Source organism: Corvus cornix, chromosome 1A (assembly GCF_000738735.6).
Source record: "Corvus cornix cornix isolate S_Up_H32 chromosome 1A, ASM73873v5, whole genome shotgun sequence".
NCBI classification, from domain to species: domain Eukaryota; kingdom Metazoa; phylum Chordata; class Aves; order Passeriformes; family Corvidae; genus Corvus; species Corvus cornix.
In genome coordinates, this window is record NC_047057.1 from 63,860,393 (window position 1) to 63,879,030 (window position 18,638).

An 18,638-nucleotide genomic window follows, 5' to 3' on the forward strand; every position below is an offset into this window, starting at 1 on the left:
AGACCTCTCATTCCTTTAGGCGTCCTTGCTCTGCTGCAGAGACAAGGCTTATTCAGGAGAGCAATCCAAGTTAGTCAGACAGCAAGTGCAACATTTCCACAGGACAAAGATGGGAAAACCACTTAAAGATGGGGTTTCTAACCTGGTAGCCTACAAAGCAATTGAGAAACCCAAATATTTCCAATACAATAGAAGCCAAGCCCTTGCTGTTACCCTGATCCGCAGGTTGGAGCGATGACTACGGCCTGCTCATGTCAAGGTGCGTATTACAACCTTGGATCTCAGTTCCTGCCAGCACAGCCACCTCCAGCTCCCTGCTGGAGCTGTCCTCGGGCTGCACTAAGTATAGCTTGCTTTGTTCCCACATGTGTTGAGTGGAGCCAGCCCTGAGTCATCCGGGCTGCTCTCGGAAAACTCCCAGGTGTCACTCCCTCACCTGCCAGCTCCAGAACTCGGGGTAGACTCAAGGTACCTCAAGGGCTTGGAAAATCAATAAGAGCAGCAGAACCCAGGAAGTCTACCTGTAAATGTCCAGTCCTGCCCAGAGCCAAAACTCTTTTGGGCACCTTTACACTTCCATCTCCTGCAGCCACTGAAATTGCTTCAAGCATCTGGCAAAAATAAAGTAGTCTAAATTCCTAACAAACAGAAAACAGATTTTAGAGAGGACCATTTCTAGGTCAGACCAAACACACAGAGTAATATTTCTGGTTATAAGTGAGATGAAATCTGGAGGTGAAGGAGCAATTAACTTAATCTCAGTGTAAGGCAAGTTGTTATAAGAAACATTTTCCCTATTTTGGGATAAAGAAATAATAGCAAATAACTTTTATAGTTTATCCTTATTTATTTCTTCAGGTTAATTGCATTTCAAATTTGATAATCTAGTAAATTTAGAACCCTAACCTTCAAGGGGTAATTGAAACTCCTAAAAAATGTGCGTGCTCACATCTCCTGCTGTCCAAGTTGATTATGTATTGTGTCACGGGCAACTCTCCAGGCTACATTTCACTATGCAAGGCCTGATTAAAGCATGTGAGGTGGTCATTCCACTTTGCTTATTGCAGCCTAGGGTTCACAACCTATGGGACATCATGTCTGGAAAAGAAACCACACGGCGAGATTCAAGGACATTCCATATTTAGAGAAGGGGTGGCCATATAAGATGCTGACCACCATCCAAATGAAGTGAACGAAGAGAAGCAGTCTGGCTTCAGTGAGAGCTGGACCGGATCCCACCTCTTCTGGGAAGAGTTTAAAGATGCAGTTTGTTCACTGGGAGTTGGGAATGTGAAAGTGGATAATTAATGTGGTATGAAAGAAGAGAATACAGGATCATTTTACTCACATAGGAGTAAAGGAAGGAACAAAGCACATCTGAGTCAAAGCAGAGGATGCACGTAACAGTTCCAGTCATCCCTACTTTTTAAAACAAACAGCAAGAAGCAGCAAAGTTCCTGGAAGGCAGACTGGAGATTACCAAAAATAATTAGATTAACAAAATCAAAATGCATAAAACAAAGATATGTACTTCAGGAATGTTGGCTAATAACGGCTATGCTCAAGGTAGAGCTTGTTACGGTGCCTTTGTGCTCAGAATCACAGGCTTCAGGCTTCACACGAACTTGTTCTTTCCATCAGTGTGGAAAGGCATCCTGTCTTCTTAGATGGGAAGTCAAATGAGACTGGATGATCCAAACTACAACATTCTCTTGTGTTCCATAAGCTAAAGGAATAGAAGAGATCAAGCAAAACCATATCCGAGGAAAGCACACCCCAAGTGTACTAGCCCTGTGTGGCTATGGGGAAGGACAGAGTCTTTTTGCCCAAATAATTTGCAAAGATGAAGATAAAGAAAGTATCTTCACCACACCAGCCCTGTGTGCCACCAGAGAAGGAGACTTGTTCCTTTTTCCTAGCTCACCCCTTCTTTTCTCAGCTTTCAATTCCCTTCCATTGTTGCATGAAGCAAAAATACAGCATGTTGCCTGGACTTCTTGTTTAACCAAAAAATCCCAGAACAACTGCTCAGAATAACTGTTAGATGGGATTTTTTCCTTTACTAAACATTTGGTTTTCACCCATTGAAAAATATCAATTCATCACAAATGTAATCGGAAAGGTTTTAAGGTCTGGGATGGGAGGGAACTGAAAGGAACTGAGAGTCCAGGGATTGGGACTCTGAATCAGAGAAGGAAAGGACTTGACCTCTGGTGTCCCACATCCCAGATGAGTACATCAACCACTAAGCTATTTCAAGGCAGGAGGTGAGTCTGTCTCATCTCAGAAAAGTGTCTAAAGGGATGGATTTTGTTCCAACATAGCACAAAAACAAATTGCAAATCTTCCTCCCCCCTTCTTTAAATTGAATTCTTGTTCTCCAGCCAGCCCGGCTTGGTATTAGTTTTGTGTAAGTTAAATAGACCAGACACGTTTCTTCCTGTTGGTATTTGATAGATATTCGGTAAAAGAAAAAAAAAAGGAGAAAAAAAAAAGTTCAATCTATGCTAAGAGTTATTTCAAACTGAACGTAGTTATTATTTGTAGTTATTTCTACAGACGTAGACAGAGAGGCAACATAAGAGCTCAAGGTTTCAGAGCACTAAACGAAATACACGTGCCATCGAAAGCGTGGTGGCTGCCAGCATTTCCAGCGCCATGAGCACTTGGAGGGGGTCTGTCTGCGAGCGTCCCTTCAGCGGGGGCTAAACCAGCTGCCTGCTCCCTTCGAGTTTCTCCCCTACAGGCTGGGAGTCAGGCGGCGGCTCGGTGTCAGAGCGGCCCAGGGGGGCTGGCTCGCTGCGCCGGTGGCGAGCGCAGGGGCAGGGAGCCCGTGCCGGTGCCGGTGCCGGGTCAGGTGTCCGGCGGCAGCGGAGCGGCGGCGCTCGGCCGGGGCCGCACCACCATGGACAGCGCCCTGGGGCTGGAGCCCGGCCACGCTCCGCCGGCCGCGGCAGCGGCACCGCCGGGCGCAGCCCCGGGGATTCATCACCGGCTCCTCGCCCTCAAATCTGAAAATTACTCCGTTCGCTGTCTGCTGGATTCTAGGAACCAGACAGAAGATTTGGCAAAGCTCTCCGCAGCTCCGCGCAGCTTTCTGTATTTTTGCTTCACCCCCTCCCCGCCCCGCCCGCCCATTCTCGAGTGCATTAAATTAAATGCATATTGTCTAAATAAACGGCGCGTTGTGTCAATAGCTGAGCTGGGGGAACTCCGGCCGCCCCTCGGGTGCGAGAGACGGCTCAGCTACTCTATCACTGTTTTAATAAAGGAGATTAGTGTGCTCGCATGGAGCGCCACGGAACGTCTGGGGCTTGCTGATGGGGAGGGGAAGAGCGGGTTTATCTTTCTCCCCGAGCAATCTTTTCACTCAATGAGAAGATGACACCGCGTCAGACGTGGAAGAAGGAGTTTCTCATCCCCGACGGCGCCCGGGGAGTCAGAGGAGAGGAAAGCACCCTTCATGAGAACTGGGCACTGCAGAGCACAGCAGGGCTAGGTCGCGGGCAAGAATGAGTGCGAGCTAGAAAGTCTGCCTCAATGTGCGAGCAGTCGTGTCTGCTACCAACTCCACAGCAGCCTTGTCCTCAAGCCCACCCTGGGAGCCTTGGAAAAATATTCTGGGGCTTCGCACCTCGCCTGCAGAGAGCTGCCCTCTCTGGCTTTTAACCTTGCTGGATCAGAGAGGTTGAGCTAGTCAGGGGATTTCTGGTCCTCGCAGGAGGAGTCCAGCAATCACTGTTGTGCCGCTCCCTTCCCTTCCCCGCCAGACTCTCCCGCAGTCAGCACGCCTGTGTTTTTTTGCTGAACACCATTTTTTCCACCCTGGGAAGACTGGGGAGGTTAAACTCCCCGTCTGAACCGAAGCCCTGGACGAGTGCAACTGAGGTTATAGAAATCCGGGAGGGGAAATGACGAAAATGCTTTATTGTGAATAAAACAAGAGGGAGGAGGGAGAGGCGGAACCTCACAGAGGTGAAGGATGGGAAGTTTGCGGAGCTGAGGATTTAGCCCGTCGCCGAGCACCGGGCGGGGGTTTAGTCATTATTTCCCTCTGCCTCCCTGAGGCTGCAAGGGCATCTCCTCCCCAAAGAGCTGAACCTGTCCCACTTGCTGGCTTTTGTTTCGCTCCTGAGCGGCTTCTGGGGGGAGCCCGGTCACACACCCGCCCGCAGCCCCTGGCCCTATTCCCCGCTCGGGAATTACGTGCCAAACCTGGAACAGGGACTTATCTCTCTAGCCAAGCTCCCAGGTCAACTTCCTCGTAGGAAAGCTGATTTATGCGTGTTTATACGTATGGAAAAAGGAGGCAGAAGCCAAGCGCGGCATCCCTCCAAAATCTCATTGTCTTTGAGGCGGGAAGACGGGAGAAAGTGGAGTCAGAAAACCTAAAATGATAAGGTTTGCCTTGTCGCGGCAGAGAGGGCTTGGCCAGAAAGGCAAACACGGGGTTTTGCCTCACCTCTCCGCAGCTGAAGCCTTTCCCAGGTCCGACAAAAGGACCGGTTCCCTCCGTGCATCCCGGCTCGAGAAACAACCGGCGGCAGAGCTGCTCGCCTTGGCGGGGAGCCCTGCCGTAACCGAGGCCCCGGCAGGTAAAAGCCCCGCAAAAGTGTAGAGTTTTCCTCTCTCCCAGACACCGGGCCAGCCGTGCCCGTGGGCGCTCCGTGAGCGGAGCGATGTTTGGCGCAGGTGTAGGGATTGGAATCGCGCCTAAAGCTCCGCCGGTCCATCCTCTAGTCCAGCCTCATCCCTTCTCACCCGTCCGAGGCCAGGGGACACCGGGAGCTGCCAGTGCGGAGCAGCCGGGCCGTGGAGGGTGGGGGGAAATGCTGCAGGTGGCGGCGGGTGCCTCCCGGGAGAGCATCTCCCGTGGCATCCTGCAGGGCAGGGAAGGTTTAAACCCCAAACGAGGGGACTTTTTTCCCCCTCCTGCCACAGAGCTCAGGCTTACGGTGAGGCTGGGGACCAGGAGTTTGCTCACGGCTACGTGAGTTCGCTCATTTGTGTACGTGGCAGGTGACAAAGCGCTGCGCCGGTCCTTGCAGATGAGAGCCCTCGGGGGGCGGGGGGCAGGGGGGGCATGGGAGCACGGGGTGATAGTGAGTCTCCTAAACGCCTTCGGCACTGCTCAGTTCCTGCCGTATTAGCACAGCCATAGTTGGGTTGTTTTATTTTTTTTCTTCCCTCTCTTTTTTTTTTTTTTTTTTTTTTTTCTCCCAAGCCCACTGAGGCAGAGAAGAGGCAAACTCAGCCATAGGAAGGTGGTTAGTGATGTCACAAGTTTGGTCTTTTCAATAAAAGCAATGGAGAAGGGTCTCCCCCACTATATATATTAGGGGAAGCTTCTGTTCTTCATAATAAAAAGAGCAGCAAGGGAGAAAAGCACCTGCTTTTAACACCCTTTATTTCGCCCTAATCTGTTACAGGCAGAATCAAAGCTCTGTAGGCTGGATTTTTGAAAGTATTGCCTTTTTAAAAAATTCATTTAACTTCTTCTTCTTCTTTTTTTTTTTTTTTTTTCCTTTTCTTCTTAAGCATAGAACAAAGTTTTGGAAGCGATTGCTGAGAAGAGCAACCACTGTTGGCCAGGGTGATCTCTGAGAGGCACAGACAGCTGTAACTCAAGGAAAAGGTGAAGTAATAAATTGTGAAGGAACCTCAGGATTCTGAGTTTATAGAAGCTATTTATTTTTCCTGAGTCTGTAAGGGATGGTGTGTGTTGGTTTTTCGTGTATTTTTTTTAAAAAAATTAATTTCTGGAGGAGAGGAAATTCTAAAAATATTTGATGGACGTTTCACTTTTAACATGAGCAATGCACCTATGAGTGTGTGGGGGCTATTTTCAGGGGATCTCACAATTATTTTTAATTAGTCGAAAGGGCAGTGTAAATCAAAGACGCCTATTAGCTATACATTTTAATTTATAGCCTACCAGGTCTTCAGGGAATTTATTTAGAGCATAAACGGTTTAATGTTTTCAGCATGATTTCTATTTCAGCTCTTATGTTGTCGGTTTTATTTGCCTGTGTGGTGTGGAATCTGGCTGAGGAGCTGGGCTTTTAAGTTGTGGCAGCAAGCGTCGTTTAACTTAAAATAACCTGCACCTAGAAAAACGCTTTGCTTTGCACCCAAACCTTCTCCAGACAGCCTTCTTTAATTCGGGGGCAGGATGAGAAGGAGCAACCAGCCGGCACGCCTCAGTGTTTTGTTGCGGCTTGTGAGGGTGTTGGGAAAGCATTCCCTGTAAATCAGGCTGTCAGCGGCACAACCAGCGCCCCCAGTGCCCCGGGGGCAGCGAGGTGCCCGCCGCGGTCTCTGGCGGGGTTCGGCGGAGCCCCGCGGAGGGGCGAGGGCTCCCGGGATGCTGCCGGGACGGAGCCATCCTCCCCAGGTGTGCGCTGGCACGGCCCGGCCTGCGCCGTCGAACATGAGGAGATCGGAGTGCAGGGCATTCCCTCTGGGAGAGCCGCCGGCGGTGGGGGCAAGGGGGCAAGGGCTCCCCGGCTGTGTCCCTGTGTCCCCTTGCAGCAGCCGGGGCAGCTCCTTGCGCGAACAGCCTGACAGACGGGCGGGCTGGGTTACCGTCGGGTATTACCGAAGTGTTATCCCGGCGTGGAAAAGTTCGGTGCCTCCGTCGCGGGGTGCGGGGCTGCCGGCCCTCGGTGCCCGGCGGGCTGCGGGGGTGACCGGGGGTGACCGGGAGTGACCGGGGGTGATCGGGGGTGACCGGCCCCCTCCGGCTGCTCCGGCCACCGCTGTCCCCGCAGCCCCGCGGCGCTGTCCGCCTCGCACGGGAGCGCAACCTGACGCCGCGGTTTGCAGCGCCCTGGCCAGGCTGAAGGAGGGCGAAGTGGAAGGCGAAAAAGGGAGAGGAGGAGAAAACTTTCCACTAGTTTACTTTTTTGGCCAGGAGCGCCAGCGTTCATAGACCGCGAGTCCTCCCCCAGCCCTCCCCCTTAGCTCCCCCCCTCCCTTCACTAGCGTACAATTAGCATCATTAGGATCCGACCCTCCGGCTAATAGGGGAACGGCGACCAACAACGGTAGGTGCGTGCAAGGAAAGGCGGCAGCAGTCCCGGGCAGGGCTTTGGGGCTTGAGCTAAAAAGTGCCCCCCACCGATGGGAGGAATTCCCGCGGCAGGGGAGGCGCGGACCCGGGGGTAAACACAAAAAGGGAGAGCTGGAAGGTGAGCGAGAGAGGAGTCCGGCTGCAGAAGATGCGGAGAGCTTGGCCGGAATCCTTGGGGTCCGCTGAGTGCATGTGCTGCGGGGTGTTTCCCTTTCTTCGCTCCTTTTTGATTGCGGGCCCGGGAAGCGCAGATTCCCAGTCTCCGTTTTGGCTGTGGGTATCCCGCCCGGGCTCTCGCTCTCTCCGCACATGTTCCTAGGGCGCCATCTCTTTGCAAAACCCTCCGTCCTCCCGCAGGTCTCCCAAAGGCTGCTCCGGAGCGCGTGAACATCGCAGGCTGCAGACCAGTCCAACCTGCCGAGCCAAGCATGCTTCCCAGCCCCTGAGCCTCCCGGGGTTACCGCTCCTCCCAGACCTCTCGGGCTCCCCAGACAGGCAGCGACCTTTGCTTGTCTCTCCTTGTCACTGCTTCTCTCTCTCCTTGTCAATGTTGGGGACCAAAACTTTCCGGCAGCTGGAGAAGTGAACCTGACCCTTTTTTTTGCGGAGGTATACTGAAAGACAGATGTGGAGATGCATCCCCCCTCCCGCCTCAGTCTGTGTGTGTGTTTGTGTGTCCGCGCGTGTGTTTACAGAGAAGTGAGCAGCTGAGCTGACTTTTGGGAATCTTTCTGTATCTGCAGAGAGGCTTCTGCTGTAACATAAAGCCCTGAGACAGTGGCTTAGCGGACTGGAACTGAACAGGGCTCAGGGAACTCCCTGGACCCCGCTCTAACCCCGTTCAAATGAGAGCTGGATGCTTTTTGAACTAATATCGAGAGAGAACTTGCCTGCGGGCAGCGAGAGACAGAGAGAGGGAGGGAGGGAAAGAGGGAGGGAGGGAGAGGCAGACAGCAAGGAAGGGAGAGAGACAGAGCGAAGTTTGGAAGGAGTGAGCCGAGAGCTCAGAAAGTTTGTTTTTCCTTCAGAGCCTCGGAGCTGCTAGAGCCGCAGCGGGGACTCCTTGAGAACGGCGCTGGCGCATCTGTCCCTCGGGACTGACCTCCCTTTCCTTGCAGGTTTTAAGCCCCGGAGGATACAATGTTCGCTAAACTCTTCCAGCAGTGGAGTTTCGCAGTGTTCCTGCTGAGTTATTCCGTGCCCTCCTACGGGAGATCAGTAGAAGGGATCAGCCGCCGACTGTGAGTTTCTCTTTTTCTTTTTTTCTTTCCCTTTATTGTCCCTCGCTGCGGCGGCGGGGGCGGGTGGGGAGGGAGGCAGCCCGGGACGCTCCGGCTCTGCGCGGGGCCGCTCCGGGTTACCTGCCCCAGGTGCTCACCGGCGGTGCCTGAGAGCCGGGAAGAGGCATTTGGGACAGGGAAAGGGCGCTTTGCAGCTGTCTGACCTTAAAAAGTTTTGGGGGAGGAGATGAGAAACATGAGGGGCTTCTCTTCCGACGCAGCTGGGTGATTGTTGTGCTGCTGCCCGGGACCCCCGTAGGGAGCATCCTGGTTTGTCCGAATGCTGTGTGTTACATTAAACAGCATACACTTCCTCGGCTCTGGCGTGGAGCCAATATTGATAAGGGTAGGGGAAACATGCAGAAGCGAGGGCCATCATGACACTGAAGTACCGAACAATTTCTTTGGATTTCTACCACTTCAAGGAAAAAAAATCCAAAGGGAGTCCAGTATATTACTTAGAGGCAGAGGCATATTTTTTGATAAATGATAGTGTAACTTAAGACAGTCTGTTCAGGAAATGACCTTTTTGCTCCTTCCAAAATAATCAGCCTGGTTTATACTAATACCCGTACGCAAAGTGCAGGAGAAGCCTCTGAGCTGATGCAGGAGCAGCTGCCTCACACATCTAACTTGTTGGCTTTCTCTGGACTTGCATCAGATTTTCTAAGGAAGAAACACCTCAGTCATCCTGGGGAGGGCTGTATTGTTATTCAGTTCCAAAGGAAGTTGGAGAAAAAGTGCTGGAAAATCCGATCACGACTTACAGGGAAACATGACACAGCAAACAATTTCAGATGGGTTTCCTTGTAAATGTTTTATTACATACATAAGGACAAGATCTCCAAATAGCACTTCCTCTGCCATTTAAGCAACACAGAGAATAATAACAGTAACAATAATAAGAATAAGAATAATAATAAGAAGAAGAATAAAAAACCCCAAACACCCAAAAGAAAAAAAAACATACCCCAGGTGAAGTGACTTCAGACACACCTAAAGTTTGGCACCAGGCAGAGAGCTATTACAAATCTCCTACAGCAAATTGTGTAGAACATGTTATTGCTGATAATGTTACAGTGTATTCTTCTCAGTCCATTAACGTTTAACTGTTTTGTACTCCTGCAAGCTGTTCTTGGGCTATTTCTTTCTTTTGGGACCATTTTATACAGAGGAATCAAACTTCAGTTTCAAAAATAAATTAAAAAAGAAAATAATTGTAGTGCAGTTAAATGCTGTTATTTTCTTGGCTAGGAAACTCTGAACTGGATCTAAGCCAAATTTGGTTGTTAAAAAAAAAATTAGATTTGCAAAGAAATACTCTTTCTCTTTTTGAAGCCAGTGTAGTTCTAACACTTGTTTTTAAAGGTCAGGATTAGAGGTCTTCCCAACATCCCCATTCTGTCCTGACAGGGGGGAAGAAGAGTGTGAGCTACCCAGTGAAAGCTCATTTCTCAGCTCCCTCTTTGCTCTGGCATGTAAAACACACACAAGAAAGCAGTCAGCTGTCAGTTAGTGGCATTTTCGTAGTTTTGTTTGTGGGCACAGCACAAACACAGACACCACACTCAAACATGTGTCGTGTTTTAATATCACCACAAACCATTCCTAGAGTTAATGGTTAATAACTCACTTAGGCTTCGAGTTGATTTTTTTTTTTTTCCAGTCAAAAGCTTAAACCAGTAATGGATGAAACTACTGAAGCACATTATCATAGACATGCAAAAGTAATCAAAATTGCATAGGCCTGGTTCTACAGACTTTGCTGAAGCAAATCTCCCATGGAAAGCAATAGCAAATTGTCCCAAGAAAAGATTTCCAGACATGTTATTTTTTATAGGAGTGCTTTAGCTGCTAAAGAACTTCTGAGAAACTCAGTAATGCCTCAAAATGAAGTTACATATTTTTATCATCATCTCCAGACATCAGAGCATCATGTCCCTAGATCTGTTCAAAATATTTTTCCTAACCCTGTGATAGGTTGAGCAGATTTCCCTCCCTTTGGAGTCAGTGGCAAGGGCACTCAGACTTGCAAAATCCAGAGAGCTGACTGAATCCTCCTCAGTTATTTTGCTGAATTTAGGATCAGACCCAACATGAACAGTCAAGGATAATAACAGCTAAATAAGAGCAGCTCTCTGAGATAGAAAGTGGTAGCTTGAAGAATGTTGCCTTTTAGAAACGCTAGATATCTCAAGAAAAAAAAAAAAAAAGGAGGAATGTGCCTGAAAAGAGCAGCTTATCTGGAAGTATGTGAAGTCAGGATAGTCGCAAGTCAGGGATTTCTGGTGCTTTCCCCATGATGAGACACCCAGTCTCATGTGTACACAGTGTACTTGGATCCAGTAATTAGTTTGCATGCTCTGGTCAAGTACAAACCATCAACATCCCACTCTCACAGTGCCCACCACAGGTAAGCTTAGCATTTACTGCTCTTGGTTTGAGTACAGACTCCTTTCCCTTGATGAGAGGTGCATTTTATAGAAGGGTGGAAGGGACCTCTAGTGGGTCATCTTAACCCTAACAGCCTAATATTTTTTTGCATATCATAGCCAATATGTGAATGCAATCATTCCAGCCTCCATTGCCTTCCTACTCTGAGTGTGTGGGTGAGATGTTGTTGATATCTCCATTATGAAGCACTTCTTACATCAGTCTTCTTGGGCAAGTCTTTCTCCATGATTTACAAACATAGGAGTTGTTTGAATAACTGAAGCAGAAGGAAGCAGAAGGTCAAAGAGATATGTATCTACCACATCTTTGTTTCAAGGAGATTTTTGATCTAGAGCATACAAAGGAAGCTAGTAGGCAAAATATAATCCTTAAGTCTGGCTGAGTAATAAAAGTCATGTGAAATGTAACACTACGTAATGTTATACAATCTGGAATAGCAGAATGTTATTTGGAGCCAGACTTGATGCTAAATATCATACAGACATTTAAAGAGAAACCCACCCTCTTTGGCACACCAAGCCCTCACACGTCAATGCCTGCATTATTTTGGAAATGCATACTCACTCAAGATGTAGATCTTGTAATGCTCTCTGACTGCCTTGTGTGTACTGGAACGAAATGTTTAGGTTTCAGCTCTGTAAAATGGAATAGGTTTTCAGTCAAGAGGACTTTAATAACAGGCTTTGGAGAGTCAAGATTTTGTCACAGTGGGGAAATTGACCAAATACACATTAGAGGATTAAGGCTGCTTTAGGTTGTCTGTTGCAGAAGGAATTCTCTTTGGTAGTTCACAGGAGGCAGTAGGAAAGCTTTGCTCATCACATGAGATACTGGTTTAGACTCCCTAAAGCACGGAGATTTCATACACTTTCTATGAACTAGAAGAGTGAAAGCAGAACTGAATTTCCCATGAAAATTCCTGAGAAAATAGACTACTGAAGCTCGGAATGTAACCTGAGTCACACTGGACAGCCTGACAGGCAGCACAGAGGCAGTCACCCAGAGCAGCCCAGGGTGCTGGTTTTATTGGCCTATTTGTCAATCAGACTGACCCTAACGAGAAGGGTGTTGGAGATGGCTCTTGGTCCAAAAAATTCTTCTGGGGGAGATCATGAGCTTGTGTTAATGGTCACAGCTGCGCTGAAGAGAAAGACACGATATGGGATCATCTTAGGATTATCACATTGCATTTTTGCTCAGGCACATTTAGTAGAGGGGCATAAAATATTTGCCCTAAAGACTGAAGTCATGCAAAACTGATTTTGGGACATTTAAAACACAGACAATATTTGATTACATGTGTTCTCACAAACCTCAGTATATGTAGAGCTGATTTTGAGCAAGATTTTGAAAGTCATCTTCCAGTCTCATTGTGAAACGAGGGAAAGCTGCTGTTTGAATTTTGCACTGAGTAATAGACATGTAGTACCACTTAAATCCATCACTTGAACCCAATACTCAAAAAGTACAGCCCTACAAAGACAAAAAGTGAAGGGGATGCTCTTAAGCCAATTCTACTTGAAGTTGCCAATTTCCAATAGCTCCAATAGTTGATCAAGTCATAAATCTAAAGGGTTTGGCTGAAGGGACCGAGAAAGAGAAACTGCAGAACACTCCCAAACATTTTGCATTTTGAAACCTGGTAACATAGCAGGGGAATGAGGGACGGGATGGAAGGAAGGAATATTCACTCACAGTGATGTGTCTTCTTCCAGTTCACCCACATGCAGAAACCACTTCTTACCCAGCTAATTGACCAAATGATTATCGGACAGGCAAGGCAGTGAATGGAATTTCTTTGGCCAGTAAGAATCCAGTCACATGCCATACCCTGATGCAAGAGGAGAGATTCCATAGCCAAACTCTGCCTGCTGGAGTAGAGCAATTGGAAGGATAAACTGTATTAGTGCATTCATGGGAACATAGCTAAAATCCCAGCCTGCGCTCTGTCTGTGCTTCACAGCACAGCTGTGCATCTACTCCACTTCAAGGAAAAGGCATGTATTTTCTCACAGTTATTTATGATCCAGGTGCCATTTGTATCTTCTTTCCTCAGATGTTTAATACATTCCTTGCCAATACAACATCTCTGAAAGACAGATAGCTACTCATCTCCCAGTTCCTCGAAAACAAGACAGAGCTCAGTGTACCAAAAGGTCAGGATGAACCCTGGAAAAACCACTCCAACAAACCAGGATGCTCTTGAAGAAGATCCAGTGAAGAGGGTTAGCACAAAACTCAAACAGCACAGCAGACAAGAAATTTGGCCCCAAAAGTTCACACTTAAAGCAATACTAGGAAAGCATCTAAAACCATAATTACACACAAGTGACCAAGCAGTAAATCCACAGGAGTGGCTGAGGCTCATCTCTGCTGATGCTCAGGCTGCCTCCATGGGTAGCTCATTATGAACTGAAGTGCCTGTGTTTTAGGCACCCAAATTCAAAATTTTTTCCCTTATGCTCCTGCAATTGCACTTATTTAAATGTAGGAATAAAAGACCCTTTTATGTGCTTGTTTATGTTTTTGAAGTACATGACTGATATCACTAGAAAATCACTAGAATGATGCTGTATAAACACTGCTTCCAGCTCCAGCAGAAGTATTGGGTTTTCCTCTCTTGCTGCATTATCTGACCCTTGAGTTTTCCTATCTCTGACAACTGCCTTCCTGCTCTTACTGCCTCAAGTGTGATATATTAAGAGTCTTAATGCTTTCCTAGAGCAGAGCAGTGACTAATCCAGCTCCAGGTCCAGTGGTGTGTGATCAGTCAGCTGAGAATTATCACCTGCTTAGGTCTTTCCCTTCTCTGCTGGGAGCAGCTACTCTGAGGAAGAAGCAGGACTTGCTCCAGCAGTCTGACTTCACTGGATATCTCCAAGACTGGTACACAGTCACTGTGGCCACCGCAACCAGAGAAGAGAGGAGCTCTGCCAAGCACTGGGCAATAACCAAATCCTAAACATTTTTTCTCTCTCCTCTCTTCTTTTCCTTTAGCAAACGGGCTGTATCAGAGCACCAGCTATTGCATGACAAGGGCAAGTCAATCCAAGACTTACGAAGAAGAATATTCCTTCAAAATTTGATCGAAGGTGTCAACACTGCAGAGATCCGTGCAACGTCAGAGGTGTCACCTAACCCTAAACCTGCTACCAACACGAAGAACTACCCTGTCCGGTTTGGCAGTGAAGATGAGGGCAGATACTTAACTCAGGAGACAAACAAATCACAGACCTACAAGGAGCAGCCCCTGAAGGTGTCAGGGAAGAAAAAGAAAGCAAAGCCTGGAAAACGTAAGGAACAAGAGAAGAAAAAGAGGCGAACCCGCTCAGCTTGGCTAAATTCCAGCATGTATGGAGACATCGTGACCGAGAGCCCACTCCTGGACATCTCTGTTACTACACATAATCACACTTTAAGGTAATTCTGCTATGTTCTTTTGGGGAGCATGCCACGTAGTTACTGAAATTGTTATCCCTCGGTGTGAGAGGCCAAGGCCTCACCCAAACTGGGAGTAAAAGCAGATCTTTGTACTCATGACTGGGCAGTGGCTTTTCAAGCACAGTCTCAAGGTGCTCTCTGCAGGTAAGCGCCCCTTCCACTTTGCACTGGGGACAAAGCCTTTCTTTCCTAAGAGACACAATTCACGTAAACAACTTATGGCCAAAATCTGCTTCCTGAAGCTGAGTAGTAAGTGAAGGTATTTCTGCAAAAAGGAAACACATCACAGCCACTAAAATTTCCTTTCCTGCTTTAACCATAGTGTATCTCACATCACATCTTGGTCCCATGCTTGGGCCTCAGCAGATTGAAAGCTTTGACTTTTATTTAAGGCTTTGCATCTATAAAATGGTGAAGTTTTCTTTCCTTCCTCTCAACACCTCCCCTTTTTGGCAACTTTCCTACCCTTACTTTACAGTTTTTCATTTTACTGTTTAACCTTAGGGGAGAACACGGAAAAATTCTCTCTCAGTAATATCTGCAAACAAGGCAGACCAACCTTTCACCGTAAAATTTTCCCTGCCATTAGAACTTTTAATACAGCTCCATCTTTTTGCCAGCTCATGAAACAATTATGTTGCTACTTAAAAATGTTTAGCATTGGCCTTGGAGAGGGATATGCCTCCCTCATGCATGACAGTGAAGGGTTTTTAGGGCAGTAGCCTGGAGACATCAGCTTAGGTGTCCCAAGTGACTCATCCCCTTGCAGTCAGCTTTCATGGAAATCTGAACACTTGCAGACAAAGCCAAGGACTCCACTTCTCAGTTCTCCTTGAATGTTTGCATTTTACCAGCAAAACCCGCACCCTTTTCTCTCCTCCTCCCCTTTACCTTGGCAGAACAGACATAGGACAAGTGCCACTTGCTCACAGTAAATCCCTTGGAAAGAGACACCAGCTGTGGGATTTACTAAAATGCAGCCTGAGGTTAGGCTCTACAGGCCACAGTTTGCAATGTGCTCCATCACCTCAGCTTGTGCTGGCATCTACAGGAGTTACCAACACCTGGGGCTGGGCACTCAGACCATAAACCAGGGTGTCCCAGACCATAAACCAGTGCATCCCAGACCAAAACCATCTGGAATGGCTGTAGTAGGTAGGAGGGAAGTAAGAGACACTGGTTTGTCTCAGCACCTTAGCAAAGGCAGCCTTCAGGATTCTGCTCAGGAGGTGCCTATGTTTCAACAGATGTCAAGGGACTGCATTGGCCAGTAAGTAACACCTGTCTTGAGCACAAAGAAATCTAGAATGTGAGGAAAAAACATCCTAGGGCATTTCAACTGTTATTTCTTTTTCTTGCTATGCTGTCTTTGGTGTCTATCTAATGGGATATATAAAAGAGCTGCAGGTACAACCCTGCTGATTTTTGCAGTTCAGCCTTTCTGTTTGAAGTGTGGCTGAATGGCTGAAGGCTCTCAGCTTTACTGAGGAGTCCGACATCCAAGTGCAGCATTTCTCACAGATTCCTAAAGAGAACTTGTATTTTAGATCCTCAACTGGAGATGATTTAACAAAGACAATCCATTAAAAAAGGAAAATGGAATTCCTCCTTCACAAGTACAGAGAACATGTTTGTTTAGCCCTAACAAACTTCTAGTACATGAGTTTTTAGTTATCCCAGTTGGCTGGCAAAAGATGTAAACTTTAAGCATGATTTTCACTGTATCCCTGTGCTTCTTTTCTGCTCTACATGCCAGATTAAAATCTTCATGCCAATTCTCTCTGATCAATTGTGAAAACAAAATTTTCGGTTCAGGTCAGAAAAAAATAGGCAAAAATAATGTCACCTTTAGATGTTTTGACTTGCTACAAGGAGTATCTCATGAAACGAGCCAAACTTTCAAAACCTGGGACCAAATCACTGAACACAGCTTGCGAATTATCATTAGTACAGAGCCCATTGTCCAGATGTGGCTTAGCTTAAACTTTAAAACAAAGCCTAAAATCCAGACCAAATTGAAAATATTAGAAACAGGCCTGAGTAGTGCAGACACACACACATGCACAGCCATGCTGTATGAATTATGTGCCATTGTTATACCTGTTGGAATATATCCTGAAATGGACCCTAATATTGTTGTTAATTATTAAGGAGCTTCATGCTAGCATTTCCATTCCAGGCACTTTAAAAGTTATTTCTCATGGACATTCCAGCTATATTCCCACTTTAATTAAGTTGCTCTTACCTAATTTCCTAAAAGACCTTTCAAATGAGTAAACTCGCTAATGAATGGAGCCTCCCTTTCAATGTGCACGTTAAGAAAACCCTCTTAAACTCGCCAGGACCTGAGTTTTGTTGTGCCTCACACCCACACACTTTTGCCATGTGGAATACTACCCCCAGCTCTGGTGATCAGTCCAGCAGCAGAGAGAATCCCACTCCATCCTATAGCTCCACATTCCACCCTTAGGTGCTTCCCAAGGAACCGCTAAATAAATGTGCTGTTCACAGGGACAGAAGGGGAAATAGCCCAACCCTTCAGCATTTCCTGCAGCACCTCTGAGCAACTTCATATTGCAGGATAAGGAATACACTGACAGGTGGGAGCAGGCTCTGCTTTGTTCTCATGGGGAGAGAACTCCCTTAGAAAACTCCCAGATCTCAGGACTGGGTGCAGCTGATTGCTTCAGCCTGGGCTGAATGCAGCAGGAGCTGGAGGATAACAGGACAGGATGGTTGCTTTCTTTCAGGACCAAGCTCTCTGGCTCCCAAAGGGAAAGTTTCAGGATTAGAGCCTTTTCACTCAGTCAAGCACTCAGGGAGATGCTATCAAGGGTCTGCTCACTCCAAGACCTGAGCAGCCTTTAGGCACAGACGCCACAGAAATATATAGCCCCTTTTCTAAGGGGTGGTCTATCAGTTGGAAAAAGAGACCAAATAAGCCCCTTGGCACTGTTTTAACCGGAACATGGCATCACACCCCAGCAGTGAACACACCATCACCATTGCATTAACAAGGGCTTCCTTTTCCATGCCTCCAAAACTAATTCAGCTTTTCTCCAACTGTGTTTTTCTCTTTGGTAGCACTCGACATTTTTATCATAGCATGATGCAATTCTTCTGCCTGTAGCACTCAGGAATCTTTTTGCATAAGGCTCTAAATAAAACTAAAGTCCCTTTCCATTCCTCTGAGGGTAGAGTACAGTGCAATGGATGGCCTCAGTGTGTGACAAACTGATGGTCATCACACTGCTGGAGGAGTTGCATTGAGAAAAACGTAACAGAGGTCTTGAATAGATATCTAAAACTGTGACATGGTCAAACAGCCCCTGTTATTGCAAATGGTTACTAGCAAGGCACACCTGTTACAGTCTGTGGCACACTTGCTATTGATTTTATGTTCACACATTTGAAGCAAAAATTAATTAATTTTTCTGTTCTGTCGTTTCGTTTTCTTTGCAGGAGGCGCTGACATTTTCAGCAAGAGATTTTTGGAAGACATATTGCAGTATTCTGTAATAGTGAACATATGGGAAGTATTAAAATATTTATTACCTGTAAATATTGTAAATGCTCAGAATAAAACCTTTTCCCCCCATTGCTCTCTGAAACTGCACATTTTGTTATTGTGAATTTTCCTTTTTTTTTTTTTTTTTTGGCTAAGGCTAAGACAATTATTATTGTCACATTTACCATAATTTATTTTGTTGACTGGTGTATTTATTTTGTGAACGTATCTTGGTGCTGCTGACTTTCTATATTTTTTGTAACATAATGCACTTTAGATATACATATTGAGTACATTGGTAACTGACATAAAATGTTCCTGGTTTGTGGTTGATTTCAGTGAATGCCTACATACAATTGTTCAAACTGATTTTCCTTTGTGCATGTATAATAGCAGTATTTTAAAATTTGTAAAGAATGTCTAATAAAATATAATCTAATTAAATCATGACTCAGAAGGAAAAATGTGTTCTTTAGGAATTTCAAGAGCAGAAACACTATTTTTTTTATTTACTACATTTGAAAAGCGTTTTAAATTTTATGTGTTTACATTGGTCTAAACTCCCACATTTTCACATTAGCTTTTACTTAAAAATCACTCAGAACATATTTTGTTCCAGTGCTGTATTTCAAGTCACTCAGTTGCTGAACAACCCAGGGGTAAAAAAAGTCACAGAGCTCAGACCCCACTGCAGGGGAAGCAGATGCCCAACCTCCCCAGGCCCCACTCCTGCAGGGGCTGAACCACTGCACTCTCCAAATTGGAGTGTGAAAAGCAGCCCCAGGGGATGCACCACGTCCTCCGCTCTTGGAAGGTGCTCGCAGGTCACACCCGCAGCCCTGCTCAAGCCCAGACAGATGGTCGGTGTCCTGGGCTCCTGACA

At 46.7% G+C, this 18,638-nt stretch overlaps 1 protein-coding gene across 6 annotated transcripts; it reads left to right on the plus strand.

Annotated features, from left to right (window-relative positions):
• The first annotated feature begins 5,347 nt into the window (after positions 1 to 5,347).
• On the plus strand, positions 5,348 to 18,205 carry PTHLH (parathyroid hormone like hormone). 6 transcript variants are annotated; one of them, XM_010410234.4, is made up of 4 exons: positions 5,350 to 5,635; positions 8,191 to 8,313; positions 13,804 to 14,226; positions 17,710 to 18,205. In XM_010410234.4, exons 2-4 carry the CDS (start codon positions 8,213 to 8,215, stop codon positions 17,717 to 17,719), a joined length of 534 nt encoding a protein of 177 aa, XP_010408536.3. In that variant the 5' UTR covers positions 5,350 to 5,635; positions 8,191 to 8,212; the 3' UTR covers positions 17,720 to 18,205. The 6 variants fall into 6 exon arrangements, with proteins under 6 accessions (XP_039427465.1, XP_010408536.3, XP_039427464.1 ...); XM_039571530.1 differs by lacking the exon at positions 5,350 to 5,635 and adding an exon at positions 5,658 to 6,394; XM_039571529.1 differs by lacking the exon at positions 5,350 to 5,635 and adding an exon at positions 6,962 to 7,046.
• The last annotated feature ends 433 nt before the right edge of the window (positions 18,206 to 18,638 follow it).